This window comes from Sus scrofa, chromosome 1 (genome assembly GCF_000003025.6).
Source record: "Sus scrofa isolate TJ Tabasco breed Duroc chromosome 1, Sscrofa11.1, whole genome shotgun sequence".
In the NCBI taxonomy this organism is placed as follows: domain Eukaryota; kingdom Metazoa; phylum Chordata; class Mammalia; order Artiodactyla; family Suidae; genus Sus; species Sus scrofa.
In genome coordinates, this window is record NC_010443.5 from 149,737,127 (window position 1) to 149,755,329 (window position 18,203).

The following is an 18,203-nucleotide window of genomic DNA, read 5'->3' on the forward strand; positions in this document are numbered from 1 at the left end:
GTCAAGCAATTGGGCAGTAAGTACACTCGTTCTACGGAGGCTAAATGAGAGCACTGGTTGTTTACCACATCTCCTCTCACCGTAACAGATCACCTTGACACTCAGTTCACCCTGACACTAGCAACGGAACGAATTTGTTACAAATTAATGTCCAGGTCTGGCTGATCTGACCTGATTGGGAAATCGCGGCGATTTTGTTGTGTGGTCGTTGCCCTGCCAAGGTGGACACTGCGCCTGCCACAATGAACCCTCCTTCGCCAGCCACTCCACCCCACGGTCCCGGGCTCCCGCATCATCCCCTTCTGCGCAGACTCGAAGGAAGCCCCGCCTCCGCTTACTCCCACAACCGTGAACATGGAGGGCACCTTCGGCAGCCAATTAAAACTCGCATACTGGGCGGGGCGCTTTGGGGCTGGCAGAGAACGTCGGTCGAGCTCGCCCTTTGAGTGACACGAGTTCTGGCCAATCATCGGAGGTCGTGCTTCGGCCGTCCCCCTCTCCTCTGTCTGCCGCCCGGCCCAGTTGGGGAGCTGGGACCAGGGGAATGTCCCGGCCCGAGTTCGCCAGGACTCCCACTCTGTTCCGCTCATCTCTGCCGCTGTCAGCAGGGCCTGAGGTTCGCCGCGTTACGAAATGGCCGAACAGTCCGACAAAGCCGTGAAGTATTACACCCTGGAAGAGATCCAGAAGCACAACAACAGCAAGAGCACCTGGCTAATCCTGCACCACAAAGTGTACGATTTGACCAAATTTTTGGAGGAGGTGAGTTTGTGAGGCAGGATGCTGGCCTAAGTTTGGGGGGTTGCCTGCCAAGACCTGTCGTTTGCAGCATGTCGGGATAGACCTGCACGCCTCTATATCCGCACCTGAGTGTGCGCACCCGGGAGTGTTTGCTGAGTCTGCACACCTGGGAGCGGACCCTGAGTTTGTACACTTGGGTCTGCGTGCCTCCGTGTGCATCCCCGGAAGCTGCACACCTGTGTGTGCACACCTGAGGGCGACCGAGGGTGCGTAAGTTAGTTCTGCGGCTGGATCAGCGGTTTTAGCAGTCTGCAGCCCTCCCTTGTAGGGCAGGGACTGCCTCCGGAGACCCTGCGCGGGCGTGTAAGAAAGAACCATTTTGAACTTAGAGGGAAACTGAATCGCATCTGGAGCTGCCTTCCTAAGAGCTCAACCACGGAAGGATTTTAAAGATCTTTTATCCTTGAGTTTACACAAACCAGGGCTTCATCTAGGACAGGGGTCCTCCCACTTATTATTTCTGGAGTGGATTCCTAATTGGACCCAGTTGGAGATCACCCACCCCGAGAGCTGCTCTCCCCCTGGCACCTACAAGCCAGCCCCACCATCCATGCCCACCATCTAGAAGGCGCCCAGTGATTGTAAAGGTATCTAATGATAACTTCAGTGAGGTACAGTATTGGACTCCTTCGAGTCAGTGTGGCGGGCTGTGTGTGGCTTTGATGAAGAGAGGAAGAGGGACAGAGAAGTAAAAATTGCCAGTGGGACTTGATCCTTAAGCAACTTTGGAAATTGTAAAAATAACTTTGCTTAACTTAGAGGAGAACATTCCTTTGATAAGATTCTTTGCATTAGATTATAATTTTTGCAGTAAATATTGAGTCCCCCCTCCCCCAACTCTGGCTGTGAAGGAGTTTGAGTCACAAATCTTAAATCTTAGTATAACACTCCTTCATTCCCCCAGACAATGAATAGGAATGTTTAGTGGAATTCTTCACATAGTTTGTGAGAAAAATGTAGATAGAGGCCTGGTCTGAGCTGGGTCACAATTTCTATCAAAGGACATTTGTTTTGTAGAGAATGTTTTAAAAAACTTTTAAAGGTTGAAGTTTTTGTTTATTGGTAAGATATTTTACTGTTGTCTTTAGGTGATGTGCCAGAAGGTAAAACAGTGTCCCAATACAGTTAAGAGTGGTTTATAGTAGGGAGTCAGATCTGATCTGGCCCGCCCCTTCTGCTGAGCTATGGAGCTTATTTGCTATTAGAATTTCTTCAGCTAATAATCCTGCATCATATCATCAGATCTAACTGATATCAAATGTCTGTTTAACAGCTGTTCTTCCCAGAGTTCCCGTCGTGGCTCAGTTGTTAACGAATCTGATTAGGAACCATGAGGTTTCGGGTTCGATTCCCAGCCTTGCTTAGTGGGTTAAGCATCCGGCGTTGCCGTGAACTGCGGTCTAGGTCGCAGACACGGCTTGGATCCCATGTTGCTGTGGCTCTTGCGTAGCCGGTGGCTACAGCTCCGATTCGACCCCTAGCCTGGGAACCTCCATATACCACAGGAGCAGCCCAAGAAAATGGCAAAAAGACAAAAAAAAAAAAAAAAAAAAGCTGTTCTTCTCCCTTCCTATGGTATGTGTAATTTTGGAATTTTAAGATTCAGAGTGTGCTTTCTTTATTTGTGTCTATTAAAAAGAATAGCATATGGGAGTTCCTGTCGTGGTGCAGCAGAAAGGAATCCAACTAGTGTCCATGAAGTTGCAGGTTCTATCCCTGGCCTCTCTCAGTGGGTCGGGGATCCAGTGTTTTGACGTGAGCTGTGGTGTAGGTCACAGATGCGGCTCGGATCCTGAGTTGCTGTAGTTGTGGAGTAGGCTGGAAGCTTTAGCTCTGATCTAACCGCTAGCCTGGGAACTTCCATATGCTGCAGGTGGGGCCCTAAAAAGCAAAAAAAAAAAAAAAAAAAGAAAAGAAAAGAAAAAAATAGCACTTATGAAAAAATAATAGGGTATTTTATGTTACAAAGCATTTGCCATTTTTTCTTTCTTTTTTTGTGGGTTCCGTCTTGTTCAATGTGTTGTGCAGAGGGCCTCCATGGTCTCTCCCAACCAGTTGTCAGTATCACTGCTCCCCCTTCTGTTTTTGTGATAACCGAAAATGTCTCCAACTATTGTCACATGTTCCCTTGGGGACAAAAATGTCACTCCTAGTCAAGAACCATTGCCCGAGGATGTATCTTGCATAATTTTTTATGGGTACGTTTCTCAAAAGGAGATAGGAAGGGAAGATTATTACACTTCACTATAAACCAATTACTTTTACATTTCATTCTTATGAAGCAGTAAAGGAATTGCACAGTTTTCTAAGCCAAACTGCAAACCAGCTGTTCAGAGGGTGAATTAGTTGACAGCAGATTCCTTTATTTCTCACTCAGTTTTCAAAACTCTCTCTCTACAAGTAGTTTAGGAAGAACACCTCTCAAGTAAAATGTGATGAATCGGTTTATCACTAATATATGATAACTAATACTTACAGTGAGATAACTTAAAAACTACTATTTATAGTGAGGTAAATGAAAACAAGTTTACAGCAGTTCCTGTATGCTTAAGTTTCCTCAATTGCTACTTGGTAAAATGCTCCCCAGAGGAGCCCACCTGTGAGTTGAATTTGGGACACCACTGTTTTCTGGTACTCACACCCTTCCTTCAATTAGTTTATCCGGTATCTGCTGACTTCTTATAGTGGAGACAAGAATTTGAGAGGAAGAGATATCATTTCTACCCTCAGAAACTTCCATTTGAGTAATAACACAGAAAACAATGCTGTGGACGTATGGGGGTTATAACACAGAGAGCTATGTTGTGTGGGCCAGAGCCTAGTTCAGTGGTGGGGATGGGACTGGGGTGGCTGTGTGAGACATCAGCTCTGGGCCTAAAGTCATTGATGACAGACCTGCTCCCAGAGCTGGCCTGGATTAAGAAGAAAACTGGCTGACACTGTGAAATGGGACCAATCAGAAGAATAAAGACATGCAGGAGGACACTTGCCAACCTGTTCTAGCTGGTCATCAGCAGTGCCAGCCTTCCCAGAACATCACATTCTGGGGGTCGTGTGCAGTTTTTACTATCTGTTTTCACTTTCTGTGATCATCTCTGATTAGTGCAGTGTTCTAGTCTTTGGCTTCCTGCCCTCAGCCCAGCTATCCAAGGATTCCCTGCACCTTAAACACACATCTCATTCAGAGACCTACTTGCAGGACACTCAGTGTTTCACTTCCTAGATCCCTCCTGTTCCATTACTTTATTAAGCCAGTGCTATTTACCTCATCCTTTCTTCTGAAACAGAAGGGAGCCTCAAAGATCTGTCTCTCTCCTCTTGCCTTGCCCCCTTTTCTTCCATCAATTTAAAAGCTCCAGAAATTCATGAAGCCTTTACCTGGTAACTAAATAATATCCTACTTTCCCTAATTTACCCAAATATGAAAGAAGTTCCTTGTTTGTTTTTTGGTTTTTGTCTTCCTACCTCCTAAGTGGACTTTCAGTCATTATGGGCTAGATCTCCTTATATATCATAGAAACAAAATAATGCAGGTTAAACATACAGCATATGGTCTGCACAGTAAATGCAAACTCCTCTACCAGTACAGGTCTGGGTTAGGCATGGCTTTCTTTCCATAGCATCGTATGTAGCTGAGTGCTAATATGAAATTCTAGGTAAAGGTATAAATCTGGCAGGTGATGTTGAAACAAAGAGAGTTTTATACAAATTATACCCTTCTGGCTCAAGAACACAGGTGAAGTTTCTAAGTTGTGCAATGAGCTCCACCTCTGGAAATAATGGCCATATTAAGCTGTTTTGTTTTCCAGAGGAGGGTAGACACCTGAGAGGGAGGACTGGCTCCTTTATTGCTGGTGATCTAAGTAGCAGCAGGTGTTTTGTTACTGTCTGATATTGATCTCCAAGGTTGTTAGCCTTGTTGCCTAAGTATTTTGAAATAGGGTTTTTTTTTAGTTTCGTGGGTTTTTTTTTTTTTTTTTTCCAATTCTGGTTTTTGCATTTACATTTGTGAAGTAGAGTCTTGTCATTCCTGATTATGTTATTAGCAAGGCTAATGATTGTAGAGCTTTGCATGAAAATGTAGGCATTTAGGGCCAGGAGAAAAATTGATTTACTTTTCCCTTTCTGTGATTTTGGGCAGTAAACATTTATTTTTTCAAGTTTTTACAAGTACTGTGGAATAAGAAAAGAAAGTGTCATATAATTAATGGCAGTAATATTAACTTGCTTTCAGTTCAAGTCATTAGATGTTTAATTTGTGAAATAGACATCTTCCTAAAAAAATACCATAAAGCACAATGCCTTTGTGTCAAACTGCCTCTCTCCTTTATGTGACCAAAATGGAAACTGATTTATATAGAACATTTTCTGGTGACCCTGCGATTCTGATGCCCTGTATCTGCATCTTAGATGTTCTTTAACAGCATTCTGCCTTCTAAAGCTGTTGGCTCCTGACTCACTTTTGCTTTCAGAATCTTAGGCAGTGTTCTTTATAGCAGGTTTTGTTGTTTCCCTTGAACATGGCTGCCTACTTTGCAGAGACCAGTGATTCTAAGCCTGTGGAGCATCGATGCCCTGGAGATTCAGGAAAAGAGTTTGGGTACTTGAAATCGGTGTCCTTAGTTCTGAAAAACAGAGGACCCTGTATCTTTACCCTTGGTAGGACTGCCATATTTAGTGCTAAAATCCTACATTTTTGATAATATCCTGAATCTTATACTGAAAAACTGTAATTGCAAATGTCTTTGATGATTGTAAGATGGAAAAGTTATTATCTAACATATGTAGTTTGGTAAAATTCAGAAAGTATGAAATCCATAGGAGGAAAATATAAAGGCATCCTTGGTGGTAAAGGTGGTTCGGGCATCTTGGATAAATAGGCATAAGAGACACATCTCACAATGTACCATGTGGTGGACGTGAGCCTTGGGCAGGGCCTCTTTTATACATTTCTACTCTGTGTGTGTGGTACCTTTTTGCTGCTTTTGGGAAGAGGTTCCAAGAGTGCTTGTGAAGCAACTTTGTTTTGAAAGAGTTTAAAAAAAAAAATCCAACACTTGACATTATTGACTTTTGCTTTCTGTTTATCTTTAAGGCAGTTAGAAGTTCTAACTAAAGAAGGCAGAATGGATTATGCAGGTCAGTTTGGATAAATCAAAGAATAAATTATGCCCATTTCTACTTAATACAGATATCTATTGTGGACTAGAGCTGACAACAATGCTGACAACTAGAGCTGACAACAGCCCTAACCCTCTCACCCTCACCCTAACCCTCTATACACTTTTTTACATGTTGATGCTTATCACAGGGTACCCATGGTGGCCATACTAAGTGACCACAGTAACACAAGGACTCACACACCAGGGAGAGCTTGTTTTCCTCAGGTCTTGGTTCTCTTTAGTAATTGAAGAGACTCGGTTGATTACTACCCATCTCCTCTCTTGATTTATTTGGGTGTGTATTTTTGTCAGAAAAGGAAATGTATGGAAACATTTTTTAGCCCCTTCAGTATATAAATTCTCTTAAAAGTGCAGCTGTAGCAAGTAATATCATGTTTGTCCTAAAATTGGCCATTGTTGTCAGCACTAGTCCATGTTAAAGCACTCGGAAAAATGGCCTGAGGTAGCAACAGACTTAACTGAGGATTTAAGTAGCAGTGGCTCAAAGCCATAAAGTTTTGAACTTGGTTTTTTTTGGGAACAGCCACTTAACTTGTATTTTATTAGCTGGCTGCTTGTGTCTTTCACTGAGTCCTGTGTGGAGACCAGGAGAGTGATGTGGCACTATGTTCACACTGGGTGAATAGAATGTGGCCTGTGTGGCCTGTTGGTCAGTGACCTCTGGTTAGTGAGATCTGATGTCTCGGGGGTGATGGCAGGAGGTCACTTACTTACCCCATGGAATGAATCATGTCTCTAGTCAAGCCCATGAGTTCATCACAGCCAGATGATGGCAATGAACAGGCACTGCTACTGAGAAGACCTGAAAGCAGAATGGACTTGGTGGAGGGTGGCATTAACTGCCTCTGAGCTCAGTCGGGGGCCTTCTGTGTCTGGCATGCTGGGGTGGCAGCATGTGGCCTTTCTGTGACGAAGTCCCCCTGGGTGTGTCAGTTTCTACCTATTTCTTTGAGAATCTGCTATTGGTAACCCTTGGCAGGCTGTTTGGTGAGCTTCACACGGCTGTGTCAAAAAATGGCCAGGATAGGAAGTACATTCAGCCTGCCTTTCCCTCTTTCCATCTTCTTCAGAAAATGTTAAGTAAATGCCGTCCACACTCCCGCCCCTGTGGAAGTCCCCATTGGGTTAGCAGTGAAAGCACTAGCAGTGGACACTTCCTGAACATTGGCTGACATTCAGCATGTGCTTGACAGAATGCCAAATGCTTTTTGTGTGTAAAACTCTTCTTTGCCTTTGTACTTTTAATCCCGGAAACAGTCCTTTCAGATTGTAGGTGGTGGTAGTAGTGCTCACCTTTTTAAAGTAAGAAAAAAGTAGCTTGGGAGGTTCAGTAACTTGCTCAAGTTACACATCCAGTGAGGACCCATACCAAGATTTAAATCAGGGACCAGGACTGCAGTGCTTCTGTTAACTCTGTGACTAGGGCATGAGACCTAAGATAGCTAGAACAGCTTTCAAAGAAAACAGCCACTCAGTTCGGACACAGTTGCTATTTCTTGCCTTGAGATTCCTCCCCCCTGCACACACACATCCTGGGTTCTCCATAGGATCCAAGGAGAAAGCAAAGGGAAGTTGTGACAAAAGAAAAAAGAAAAAGAAAACCTTTGAAAAGCCAAAGCAGATGGCTTTTCTTTCCATCCGCTATCATTTTACTATCGCCTTCTAGAAGGTGAAGGAAACAGCCTTTCCATTTTCCTACAGGGGAGTTTTTAAGTAGAGTTCTGGAGGAATCTTTAAGCATGCAATTTGTTCCCAACACAGATGACATCTGGATGATCTTAAGAATTGTTACTCTTTTGGTTAAGACAGAGATTTTTGGGCATGTGTGTCGCGAGACATGTTTTTCCTATCTTCTTGCTTGATCATCCACTGTTGTGAGACACGTGTGCGAAGAGGTTAAATGTTTTCCAAAGGCCACCTAAATAACTGGCCAGGAAGAGCTTGTTCTGTGTGGAAATCTGATGAGGTTACTACTCTGATAAAATCCTTCTGTGGTTTCAGTCAATCCCCTGCCTGTCCCTTCCCTCTACCTCACTGATTGCATCCTGTGCTCCTAGCTGTGGGTGGTACTGTGTTTCCTTGTCAGCCAACTTCCCTGTCCTATCCCATTTAACTTGTTCCTGGGGGGCCTCAGGAAGTTCTCTCCTCTTTCCTTCATGCTACCATTTTTTTTCCACCTTCCTTTCTTGTTGCTGTAGTTGTTAGACTATCTGTTTCTTCAGGGCACACCTCCTGACATAGTCTTCAGTGGGATTTCACTCGTTGCATCACATTGGCTGTTGCTTTATGAGTTTTCAGTTTAGGTGATATATGTTGCCGTTATGTTAAAGGATGTACTTTCTAGAAGAACGTTAAAAACTTCATTTTGTGAAAACAGTTTGTCATTTTTCTGCTTAGTTCCTTTCCGGGGAACAGGATCAAAATGGCAGAGGACTAAGACGTAGTGCTCACCTTTTCCTGCAAACACATCAAAAAAACCATCTACATGTGGAACGACTGGCACAGAACATCTACTGCTTAGTTCCTTTCCATGGCTTCCCATTGCTTTTAGAGTAAAATTCCATCTCTCTGTCCTGATGTAATAAGCTCTGCACGATCTGGTCCCCTCCTCCCTGTCCCATCTCAGCTGGTAACAGTATCCCCTCATCCAACACACCCAATTGCTCAGGGCCTTTGTGTGTCTCAAACAAGTCAGACTTGTTTCTGCCTTCAAAACTTTGTGCTAGTTTCCCCTCTGCCTGTCACCACCCTCTTTAGGTCCCTGCTTAAAGTTTTTTCCCAGAAAGGAAGAGTTTCTGTCTCATCCTGCAGTGTCAGAGGGTCATGGGCCCTGTGTTTTCCACTTTCCCTTGGCTGTCTGCTCCAGTGTTGTGACTTTAAATGTGCTGACAACTACTGGATTCTATCTTCAGATCACAAAGCCTCCCTCCTATACTTTGGATTCCTGTATGCACAACCCTACTTACACCTCCACTCTGAGATCTCTAATATGCCTCTCAAACCCAGCATGTTCAAGACTAAACTGACCTTCACACAACTTGCTCCACTGCCACCTTCCTCATCTCAGTGATGACAATTCCATCTGATGTCAGGTGGAAAACCCTGGGGTCATGCCTGATCCTGTTCTTCCCGTCACACCCATACTGAATTCCCCAGGACATTCAGTGGGCTTATCTTTAAAATGAAGTCAGAGTCTAATTTCTCTGAGCACCAGCACCTCCCCGCTGCTGTCCCTTACCCCTGACTATGTACTCTCCCAGGAGTAGAGTGACTTTTTAAAATGCCAGATCATATCATTTCTCTGTTTAAACCCTTCAATGGCTAATATATATACCACCCAATTTAAGATTTTGGCTGTAGTTGCAATAATCAAGAGAGTGTGGTCCTAGCAGAGAGACATATTTATAGATCAATAAAACAGAGTAGAGGACCCAGAAATAGACCCATGCAAATACTTCCAACCGATTTTTGACAGATGCAAAAGCAGTTTGATGGAGGAAGGATAGCCTTTTCAACAAATGATTTTGGAACAAATGGACATAAGTAGTCAAAAATATAAATCTTGCACTAAACTTCATGCTTTATATAAAAATTAACCCCAAATAGATTGTAGATCTAAATATAATTTTTTTTTTTTAAATTTTGAAGAGACTTAGGTTTAGGCAAAGAATTCTGAGACACAACAATGAAAGCATGATTCATATAAGAAAAAGTAGATAAATTGGACTTTCTAAAAATTTAAAATTTCTGTTCTTTAAAAGATCCTGTTGGAATTCCCTTTGTGGCACAGCAGAGTTGAATCCGACTAGGAACTGTGAGGTGATGGGTTCAATCCCTGGCCTTGCTCAGTGGGTTAAGGATCCGGTGTTGCTGTGAGCTTGGTGTAGGTCACAGATGCAGCTTGGATTTGGCATTGCTGTGGCTCTGGCGTAGGCTGGCAGCTACAGCTCCGATTGGACCCCTAGCCTGGGAAACTCCATATGCCATGGATGCAGCCCTGAAAAGACCGGGAAAAAAAAAAAAAAAAAAAAAAAAAGATCCTGTTAAGAGGATGAGATGACAGAGCCACTGACTGGAAGAAAACTTTGTCTAATCTTGTATCTGACAAAGGACTTAAATCCAGAATATATAAAGAATTTTCTAACCTCAACAGTAAGGAAACAAATAAGCCAAATAGAAAAATGGAAAAAAGACTTGACTAGACATTTCCTCCAAGAAGATATATGGATGGCAAATAAACATGTGAAAAGATGTCCAACATCATTAGCTGCTAGGAAAATGCAGATTCCTCTACAGTGAGATACTACAACATACCTGTTAGAATGGCTAAAGTAAAAAAATGGTGGTAACCCAAATGCTGGGGAGAGTGTGGAGATACTGAGTCAGTCATGTATTGCTGGTGAGAATGCATGATGGTGGGGACACTCTAGAAATCTATCCATTTTAAAAAGCTGAACATACACTCATGATATGACCCAGCAGTAGCATTCCTTGGCATTTGTGCTCAAGAAATGAAAACTTATGCCCACATTAAAGCCTGTATGCAAATCCCATCAACTAGAACAATGCTGGCACAGAGAGATGACTTGATATTGATTGGTTGAATAATTAAAAGTTTTTGAGTATAAGTATCAGATAACCCACCATTTTTTTTTTTTTTAACTGTATCTGATACAGAAAGGCTGTTGGGCTGGCAGCTTTATGTGCAAAGCCCCAAAGTGGAAAAAATTCCCATGTTCATCATTGGGTCGGTGATTAGACTGGTATACCCACAGAGGGGATACGACTCAGCATTAAAAGGGGAACAAAGCATCCTGAATTGGCATCAAGAGTACTACACTAAGCAAAAAAAGGGTCTTAAATGATTACACATAGTGTGAATCCATTCTGTGACTTTCTCAGAATGACAAGATCAGATGTGAAGGACAAGACAAGAGGTGACTTCAGAGGGGCAGTACGGGGAGTGCCTTTTTGGTGACAGAATGGTCCTGCATTGTGTGAATCCACATGTGCCACATACCAGGACACAGAGACACACCAACACACACATGCAAGTGTACACAGCCACTCTCTTGAGTCAGTCAGTCTAGTGACTTGTGTCATACCAAGATATTTGCTGGTTTTGACAATATACTGCACTTAAGTAAGATGTCACCCATTGTGGGAATCCGGGTGATGGATACATGGCACCTCTCTGCAGCTGTTTTCAATATAAAGAGTTAAAACAAAAAGCATCTTTATCAGATCCCTTTCTTTTGTGGTTGAAGCCAAGCCTTTAAGGCAGCTAGCTACAAGGTCCCACGTCACTTGGTATGTTGTTCCATCTAATTCTACCTCTGATATCTCATCCCTGCATGTCCTGCGTCAGGCATGCTGGTGCCCTTGCCCTACAAACATACCAGGAACCCTCCCACCATCAGCCCTTTGCACTGGAAGGTTATCCTCCCAGATATCAGCATGCTCCCTCCTTCACTTTCTCAACAGGGCCTCTTCTGATCACCCCCATTTATAGTTGGAAGTTTCCCCACCCCCCTGCACTCCTGACCCTGCTTTGTGTTTTCTTTTTCCTATAGCACATATCACCTTCTAACAGAATGTGTAACCTGTTTATCATGTTTATTGCTTATCTGCCTCCCTTCACTGGAATGTATTTTCTGAGTGCAGGATTTTTTTCTGCTGTATTCCCTGATATATCCCAGCTCAGGAACAATGCTGGCACAAAGAAGAGACTCAATAAAAATAGTTGTTTATTGAGTGAATAAGTAAAAGTTTATAAGTATAAAATATTAGAAAATGCATGCAGAATGGCTTTTCGGCCAGCTTGAATAATTTCCTTATAGCTTGTTTTATTTCTCTCTTGCCTCCAGTTGTCTGTTTTAGCCAATTTTTTAATTCTTAATACCAGCTATAGAAGGAAAAATAGGCCTAATGGTGTTGAGGGAAAAAAAACAAAGGAGAGGACTGGTTCCACCCTCAATTCTCCTTTCCTTCTGCCCTCGGTCTCAAATTATAGCCTGTCCTTGTCCTCTCATCTCTTGGCCATTCTAATTCAAGATGGATCCTAGAGCAGACCGAGGAATAGCCCCTCTTAAGATCATAACCTGTCTGCCACTGCACCCTCAATTTTGTGATTTTGCTTGTTTTTATGAGGAACATTGGGTTGAGTTGGGTCACAAGGCAAGTAGTGTGTGTTCCAACACCTCTCCTGGCCTCATTGTCCCTTGCTTTTCTTGTCCCTCAGAGGTGGCCCTGTCCCTGCTCTTTCCCTTTACCCCATGGTCATTACCTACCTCTCAACTGGGGACTTATGTTCCCTTCAGAGATCAGAGGAATAGTTATGTCGCCAATCAATTCACTTATTTCACCTAATGAGACAAGTTTAGTGATGGTAGAATTAAAAATATTGGTTAGGGCATACTGACTAAATGCAAAATTACATTTGCTTTGTTCTATATTTTAGGCCAAATATTTACTGTCTCAACTCAAGAGCCAAGAATAATTTTGCTTCTCTGTTTTTCAAAGAGAGAAAATTTTAACAGCATTCTGCAGGATAGTTAATGGCTCACAGCTGTATTAGCAGTTCTCAATCTGATGACTTTGAAAAGTTATTTCATATAGAAATTGTTCTTTGTCTTTACAATATGTTGTTTTCAATATGTTGTTTTCTTTATCCTTACAATATGTTGTCGTTTGGCTCTGTGGCTTAGTAGGATTGAGCCACAGAGATCCATTGAAGATGAAGGGCATTGTGGAAAGAAGGGGTCCCTTGGGGTTTTGAGTTTGCTTCTGGACTTGGCTTCATCAGTTTACAGGGACCAGATACCATGTGGGGTTCTGTCTGAGGTTCAGTACTACTTTCTGACAGTATTGAACGAGGGTGGTGAAAGGGAACTAAATTGATATTGAACATCTATTACAGGCCAAACATTCTATTAATTATATCATTCAATCTTCTCTGTAGTTTAAGGTGGGAGAGGTATTTAATTATGGAGAAATGTAAGCTCAGGAAGATCTAGTACCTTCCTGGGTTGCTCTGCAGGATGCGACAGAGCCAGACCTTGAATTCAGGCTCCTCTGCTTCCAAACCTGGGCTTCTTCTGTAACACAGATGAACGTAGATGTTGCCTGGACGTAGAAGCCGTGGCACCTGGAAAACAAACTGTAACAAATGTGAAGGGGCTTATGGCCAAACACATGATTACGAGGGGTATAACTTAGCATTCTGATAAGCAATATGGGAGAGGGTTACTTATAAAGTAATTGAGAGATGACATGTGCTTAATTCTCCTTTCTAACTGCCTCTCCTAATCCAGTAACAAAAACAAGTGAAAAGATTATCAAACAATGCATTTTTATTAAAGTAAAATCAGTTATTTACAGTGCCTGCAGTGCCTCCAGCATACCATTGTGTCTCTGCCTCTGCGCCTTTGTGTTGTCCCTTTCCTCTGTGTAGAATATCCTCCCACCCCTTTTACCTGTGAATAAACCACTGAAGCTTTCATACTGGAGTCCGAGTGACTCCAGTCCCTTCTTGCCTCTGACTCCCAGGAGGGGAGGTCATCCCTCCTCTGTTGTGCTGTGGCTCTGCACCCGTGCTTATATGTTTAGCTACAGCTTATCTTTATGTCACTAGACTGTAACTCCCTGAGCACAGGGGCCATGACTTACCTATCTTGGAAAACAACCAAGCAGATGTTTTAAGTGAGCAGGTGGGTCTCATAAGCCATCTGGGTGAATGCAAAGGTGGGCCTTGTTTTATATTTCATCCCTTCATCTTCATGGTGAAATGGAGAGAAGTAATTCAGATGGTGCCTGTGAGTCTCTGGTCCCTAAGCGTTAGTGTTCATTGGGAAGGTACACAGAAAGCCCTGAGGCAGTGCAGACACAGGTGCCAGTTCCTCCACCACGTCCACAGGGAGGCCGAGCAGAGCAGAAGTCTAAGGAACCCAACCTGCTTTGAGGCCATCACCCTTTGCCTTCTCAGAAAATCAGCATCTAGAAATGATAGGAAAATTCACCTATCTTATTCTTTTTTCTAAATTCTATGTAAATTGTTTGTACTCCAAACAGTTGTTTTCATTTTTTGGCCTAACTATTGAAGATAATCTCTTTAAATAAATTTTTTTGCCAAGTCATTGCTTATGGACACTCTGATTGTGCTATCTTTTTTGTCTGTGTTAAGTGTTTGGATTGAAAGATCCTATTTAAAACTCTAAAACTGGTGGACTTTGAGTCCACATAACATTACATTTAAGTGAAAGGGTTTTTCTGTAGTTATTGTTTGTTTTTGCTCAGTTAAGCAAGACCTCGGATGGAATGACCTTGACCTGACATGTACTGCGATACTGCAATGTAGTTCTGCATACCCTTCTGGGTTTTTTTGAGGGGGATAGCCTCACAGACAGAGCCAGACAGAGCCATGTGTGTACTCTGAATCTTCCTTAGTTGGTAAGACCCAGGGAAGCAGAGCAAATAGCAGTATTTCTTGGGGTCTAGAAGTGAGAGAGCTTCCCCCACAAGGTCCCAAAAGAGAAATGTATGAAGAAACTTTATTTTTAAGGCATCAAAGTCGCTTTGTTCAAAAAATAAGAACATGGCCGTTTAATTTGCCCATTTGGAAAAGGGAGGGAAGGTTAAACTATAAGACCCCAGAATTCTGGTCCTGCTCCACCATGAACCATTAGTATGACACTGGGCTTAATTTCTCTGGATCCCAGTTTCTCTGTCTGTGAATTTTAGGATATTGGATCTCTGAACTTACAAGATTTTAGCCTTCAGCCTACACTTTTGTGCTAAGATCTCCAGCTGAGTTTTACAAAGCTTTTGATGCGATGCTCACAAAAGAAGTAGAGGATGGCTGGACTTTCGGAAAGCTGAGAGTGGTTTCTTATTAAGGCTAGAGCCTGTGGATAGGTAAGAGGGGAAGAGAGGGGTTTGGAGAGGCCTGAACTATGCTGCCCATGGCATGTCTGCAGAGGTGCTCTGTGTATTTGCATTTTGAGCCCTCTGTTCTAACCGTGATAGGCTTGTTCAGTATTTTGTCTTGTCTTTCTGCTCTTCCAGAACCCACTTGGTCCTTATTTGCCACTTCACACAGGTTCTGAAGACCCTACATAATTTGGTGCATTCTAACCTTCCTGCCTGAACTAGGATTCTCCAGGAAAACAGAACCAATAGGAAACACTTACACATACTTTATATGTATGACAAATTTATTATAAGGAATTGGCTCCGACAGTGATGGAGGGCGATAAGTCCCCCAGTCTGCCATCTGCAAGCCGGAGCCCCAGAAAAGCTGGCGGAGTGATTGTCTGAGTCTGAAGGCCTGAGAACTAGAGAAGCCAATGGTGTAAATCCCAGTCTGAGGGCAGGAGAAGAAGAGATGGGATGTCCCAGCTCAAGAGTGACAGGAAAATAGGAGTGGATTCCTCCTTCCTCCCCTTTTGCTCTGTTCAAGTTCTCTGTGGATTGGATGGTGCCCTTCCACATTGGAGAGGGCCATCTTCTCTACTGAGTCCACTGATTCTAATGCTCATCTCATCCTCAAATACCCTCCCAGACACACCCAGAAATAACATTTCATCCAGGTATCCCTGGGCCCCAGTCAAGCTGACACATAAAATGAACCATCACACAGCCTCGCATATTTTACTTTAATTACACTCACCTCTTCATGCAACCCAAGTACACCATGTGTATTTCAGCCATCAGGCTTTCATTCATGCTCTTATTCTTCTTGAGCTTATTCATCTTTATCCACTTTATCTAAATCCTAACTCTACTAAAACAATCTAAATTATTTTTTTAAGAAGCTCCTACTGTTCGAGGCTTCTACTTTGTTCAGTCAACAGTTGAGATGGTCCCTTAATATTTCTCTGATTGTTTAATGTACATGATGAGCATTGTCCTAATTTGGCTTTAAGTTTCTTGACACTCAGTTATATTTATCCATGTCTTTTATGTGTTCAGGACTTTAATACAGTGCCTGGCACATGGTATTTCTTGACCAAATGATTCATGTAGTAATTAGAATTAAGCTCAGAAGAACCCCCAAATAACCATGCTTGAACAAGGCAATTATTCATCTGTCATAAAGAGATGAGCTTTGCATTCCAAGACTGGCGTGCTAGTTGCGTTTCATCAGGCCCTCAAGGGCCTACTCTTCTAGCTTTTTTTCATCCATCCCCAGGGTCTGCCCCTCATCTTCATGTTCAAAGGCAACCTTTCCATTCCACACAGCAAGATGAAGCGAGGGATGAAGAGAAATGGGAAAGGGGCACACCACTCTGAAGGGAAGACTTCTGGAAGGTTCTCCTGACATGTCTACTCACATTCCATTAGTTAGAATTTAACCATGTGGCCCACTCAGCTGCAAGTGAAGCTGAGGAAATGTATTTTAGTTTACTGTTTCCCAGCTAAAAGTTTAAGTGGGGAGGTGGAAGGGTCAAAAAATTTGAGGATGAATATTCTAGCAGTGGTATATAAGATGGTTAAGAATGGGTTGAGGAATTAGAAAGGGAAAGGCCGGTTTGACCAGAGCCATGAACTTGATGAGAAATGCTCTTGGGTTTATTTGTAAGAATGTAAGCCTTTCTTTTTTACACAAACAAGACCTTTTAACCTTTGACTTTTGAAATTTTATAATTTGTTTTTCCAAAGCCACTAAAATGCAGGAATTCTGGGAGTTAAGTTCAAAGACTAAGCAAGCATATTTTTCTGTGTCAAGCCTAAGAGTATTTCATTTATGAAATTATTTGCATTAAAGAGAAACATAACTAGCAAAAATAATTCCAAAAAGATAATGTAGACCCATTTTTATTTTCTGGGTAGAGAATCTAAGGAACTGTTAATGGCCATAGAAGCAAACAGTAGAAACTCAGGATGGACCTGGAGAGTATTTTCACTTGATAATCAGTTTCCGAATTAATAGTAGTTGTAGACTGAATATTTGAATCTAGAGTGATTCAACATTTTGATTTTACCTACAACATTTTCTTTCTGATTAAGATTATTGCCTTCTTATTAAGAATTTATTTATTGAAAGCATCTGTATCAGAAGGGGCATCTAAGTTTATCATTTTTATTTTCCTGGCTTTTATAGATCCATTTTAGTGTATTATCACTAATATTTACTGTAATGTTAAATATGAAGTGTAATTTTCCTATAATTAAAAAAAATTATCTAGTAGAATCTCAACATCGCATTTATTCCTTTAACATTTTTTTCTCTTTGGCTTCATTCTAAGAAGCATTTGCGACATCACCCTTTTTATGTTGATTTTAACATAAAAAGACTTTATGATTTTAGAATTCTTGGCCTCATAACATATGAAAATGATCCAAGACCTCACCTTCATTGATTGTACTTATTCTATTCCTGAACCCTGATATCTTTGCACTGTTGTGCTCTGGTAAAGCACCTTATGCTGTTTTATCCTGATTTTATTTTTCCCCCCATATTTGGGAATTTGGACTCTTGTTTTTTTTTGTTTTTTTTTTTTGTCTTTTTGCCATTTCTTGGGCTGCTCCCGCGGCATATGGAGGCTCCCAGGCTAGGGGTTGAATCGGAGCTGTAGCCACCGGCCTACGCCAGAGCCACAGCAACGCAGGATCCAAGCCGTGTCTGCAACCTACACCACAGTTCACGGCAACGCCGGATCATTAACCCACTGAGCAAGGGCAGGGACCGAACCCGCAACCTCATGGTTCCTAGTCGGATTCGTTAACCACTGCGCCACGACGGGAACTCCTGGACTCTTGTTTTTATTTGAGAAAGGTTACATGTTGTGTGTGGTGTTGTATGTTTCTCTCTCACTACTGGTTGTTCCTGAAGTGGAGAGTATCCAGGGGTCATAGGGTGAGGTAGGTACACTAAGAAGACCTCCTCAGGACTGGCCTTCATCTCTTGAACAGTGCTAGTGTGACATTGATGGGCCATGGAAGCATTGCCCATCAGTTTGGGGTCATGTTCTTCTTTGCACTGATATAGGGGATAAACCATTAAGCCCCATAGCTTTAAATGGGCCACGTGTCTTCTTGGTAAGATTCTTGGAACTTGGTTGTAAGTGAAGCTTATCATATGGTCTCTGAGGGGAGACTGTGAGTGTGGGGTTAACCCTGATAACTGGTATCTCTCCTGAAGGAGGCAATTCCGAGAGCACTTGAACTCCACCTGCACTGAGTGTTTTTCAGATTAAAGCAAATTTTTACTAGTAGGAT

General features: G+C 42.4%; 1 protein-coding gene across 2 annotated transcripts in view; it reads left to right on the forward strand.

Annotated features, from left to right (window-relative positions):
* Positions 458 to 18,203, forward strand: part of CYB5A (cytochrome b5 type A (microsomal)) — a 35,639-nt gene continuing 17,893 nt past the window's right edge. Inside the window, exon 1 of one of the 2 annotated variants that reach the window (XR_001306269.2) lies at positions 458 to 762. Coding sequence is in view for 1 of the 2 variants with exons in the window: in NM_001001770.1 (NP_001001770.1) it covers positions 634 to 762 (129 nt within the window). In the remaining variant the exon portion in view is untranslated. 2 annotated transcript variants of the gene reach the window in all.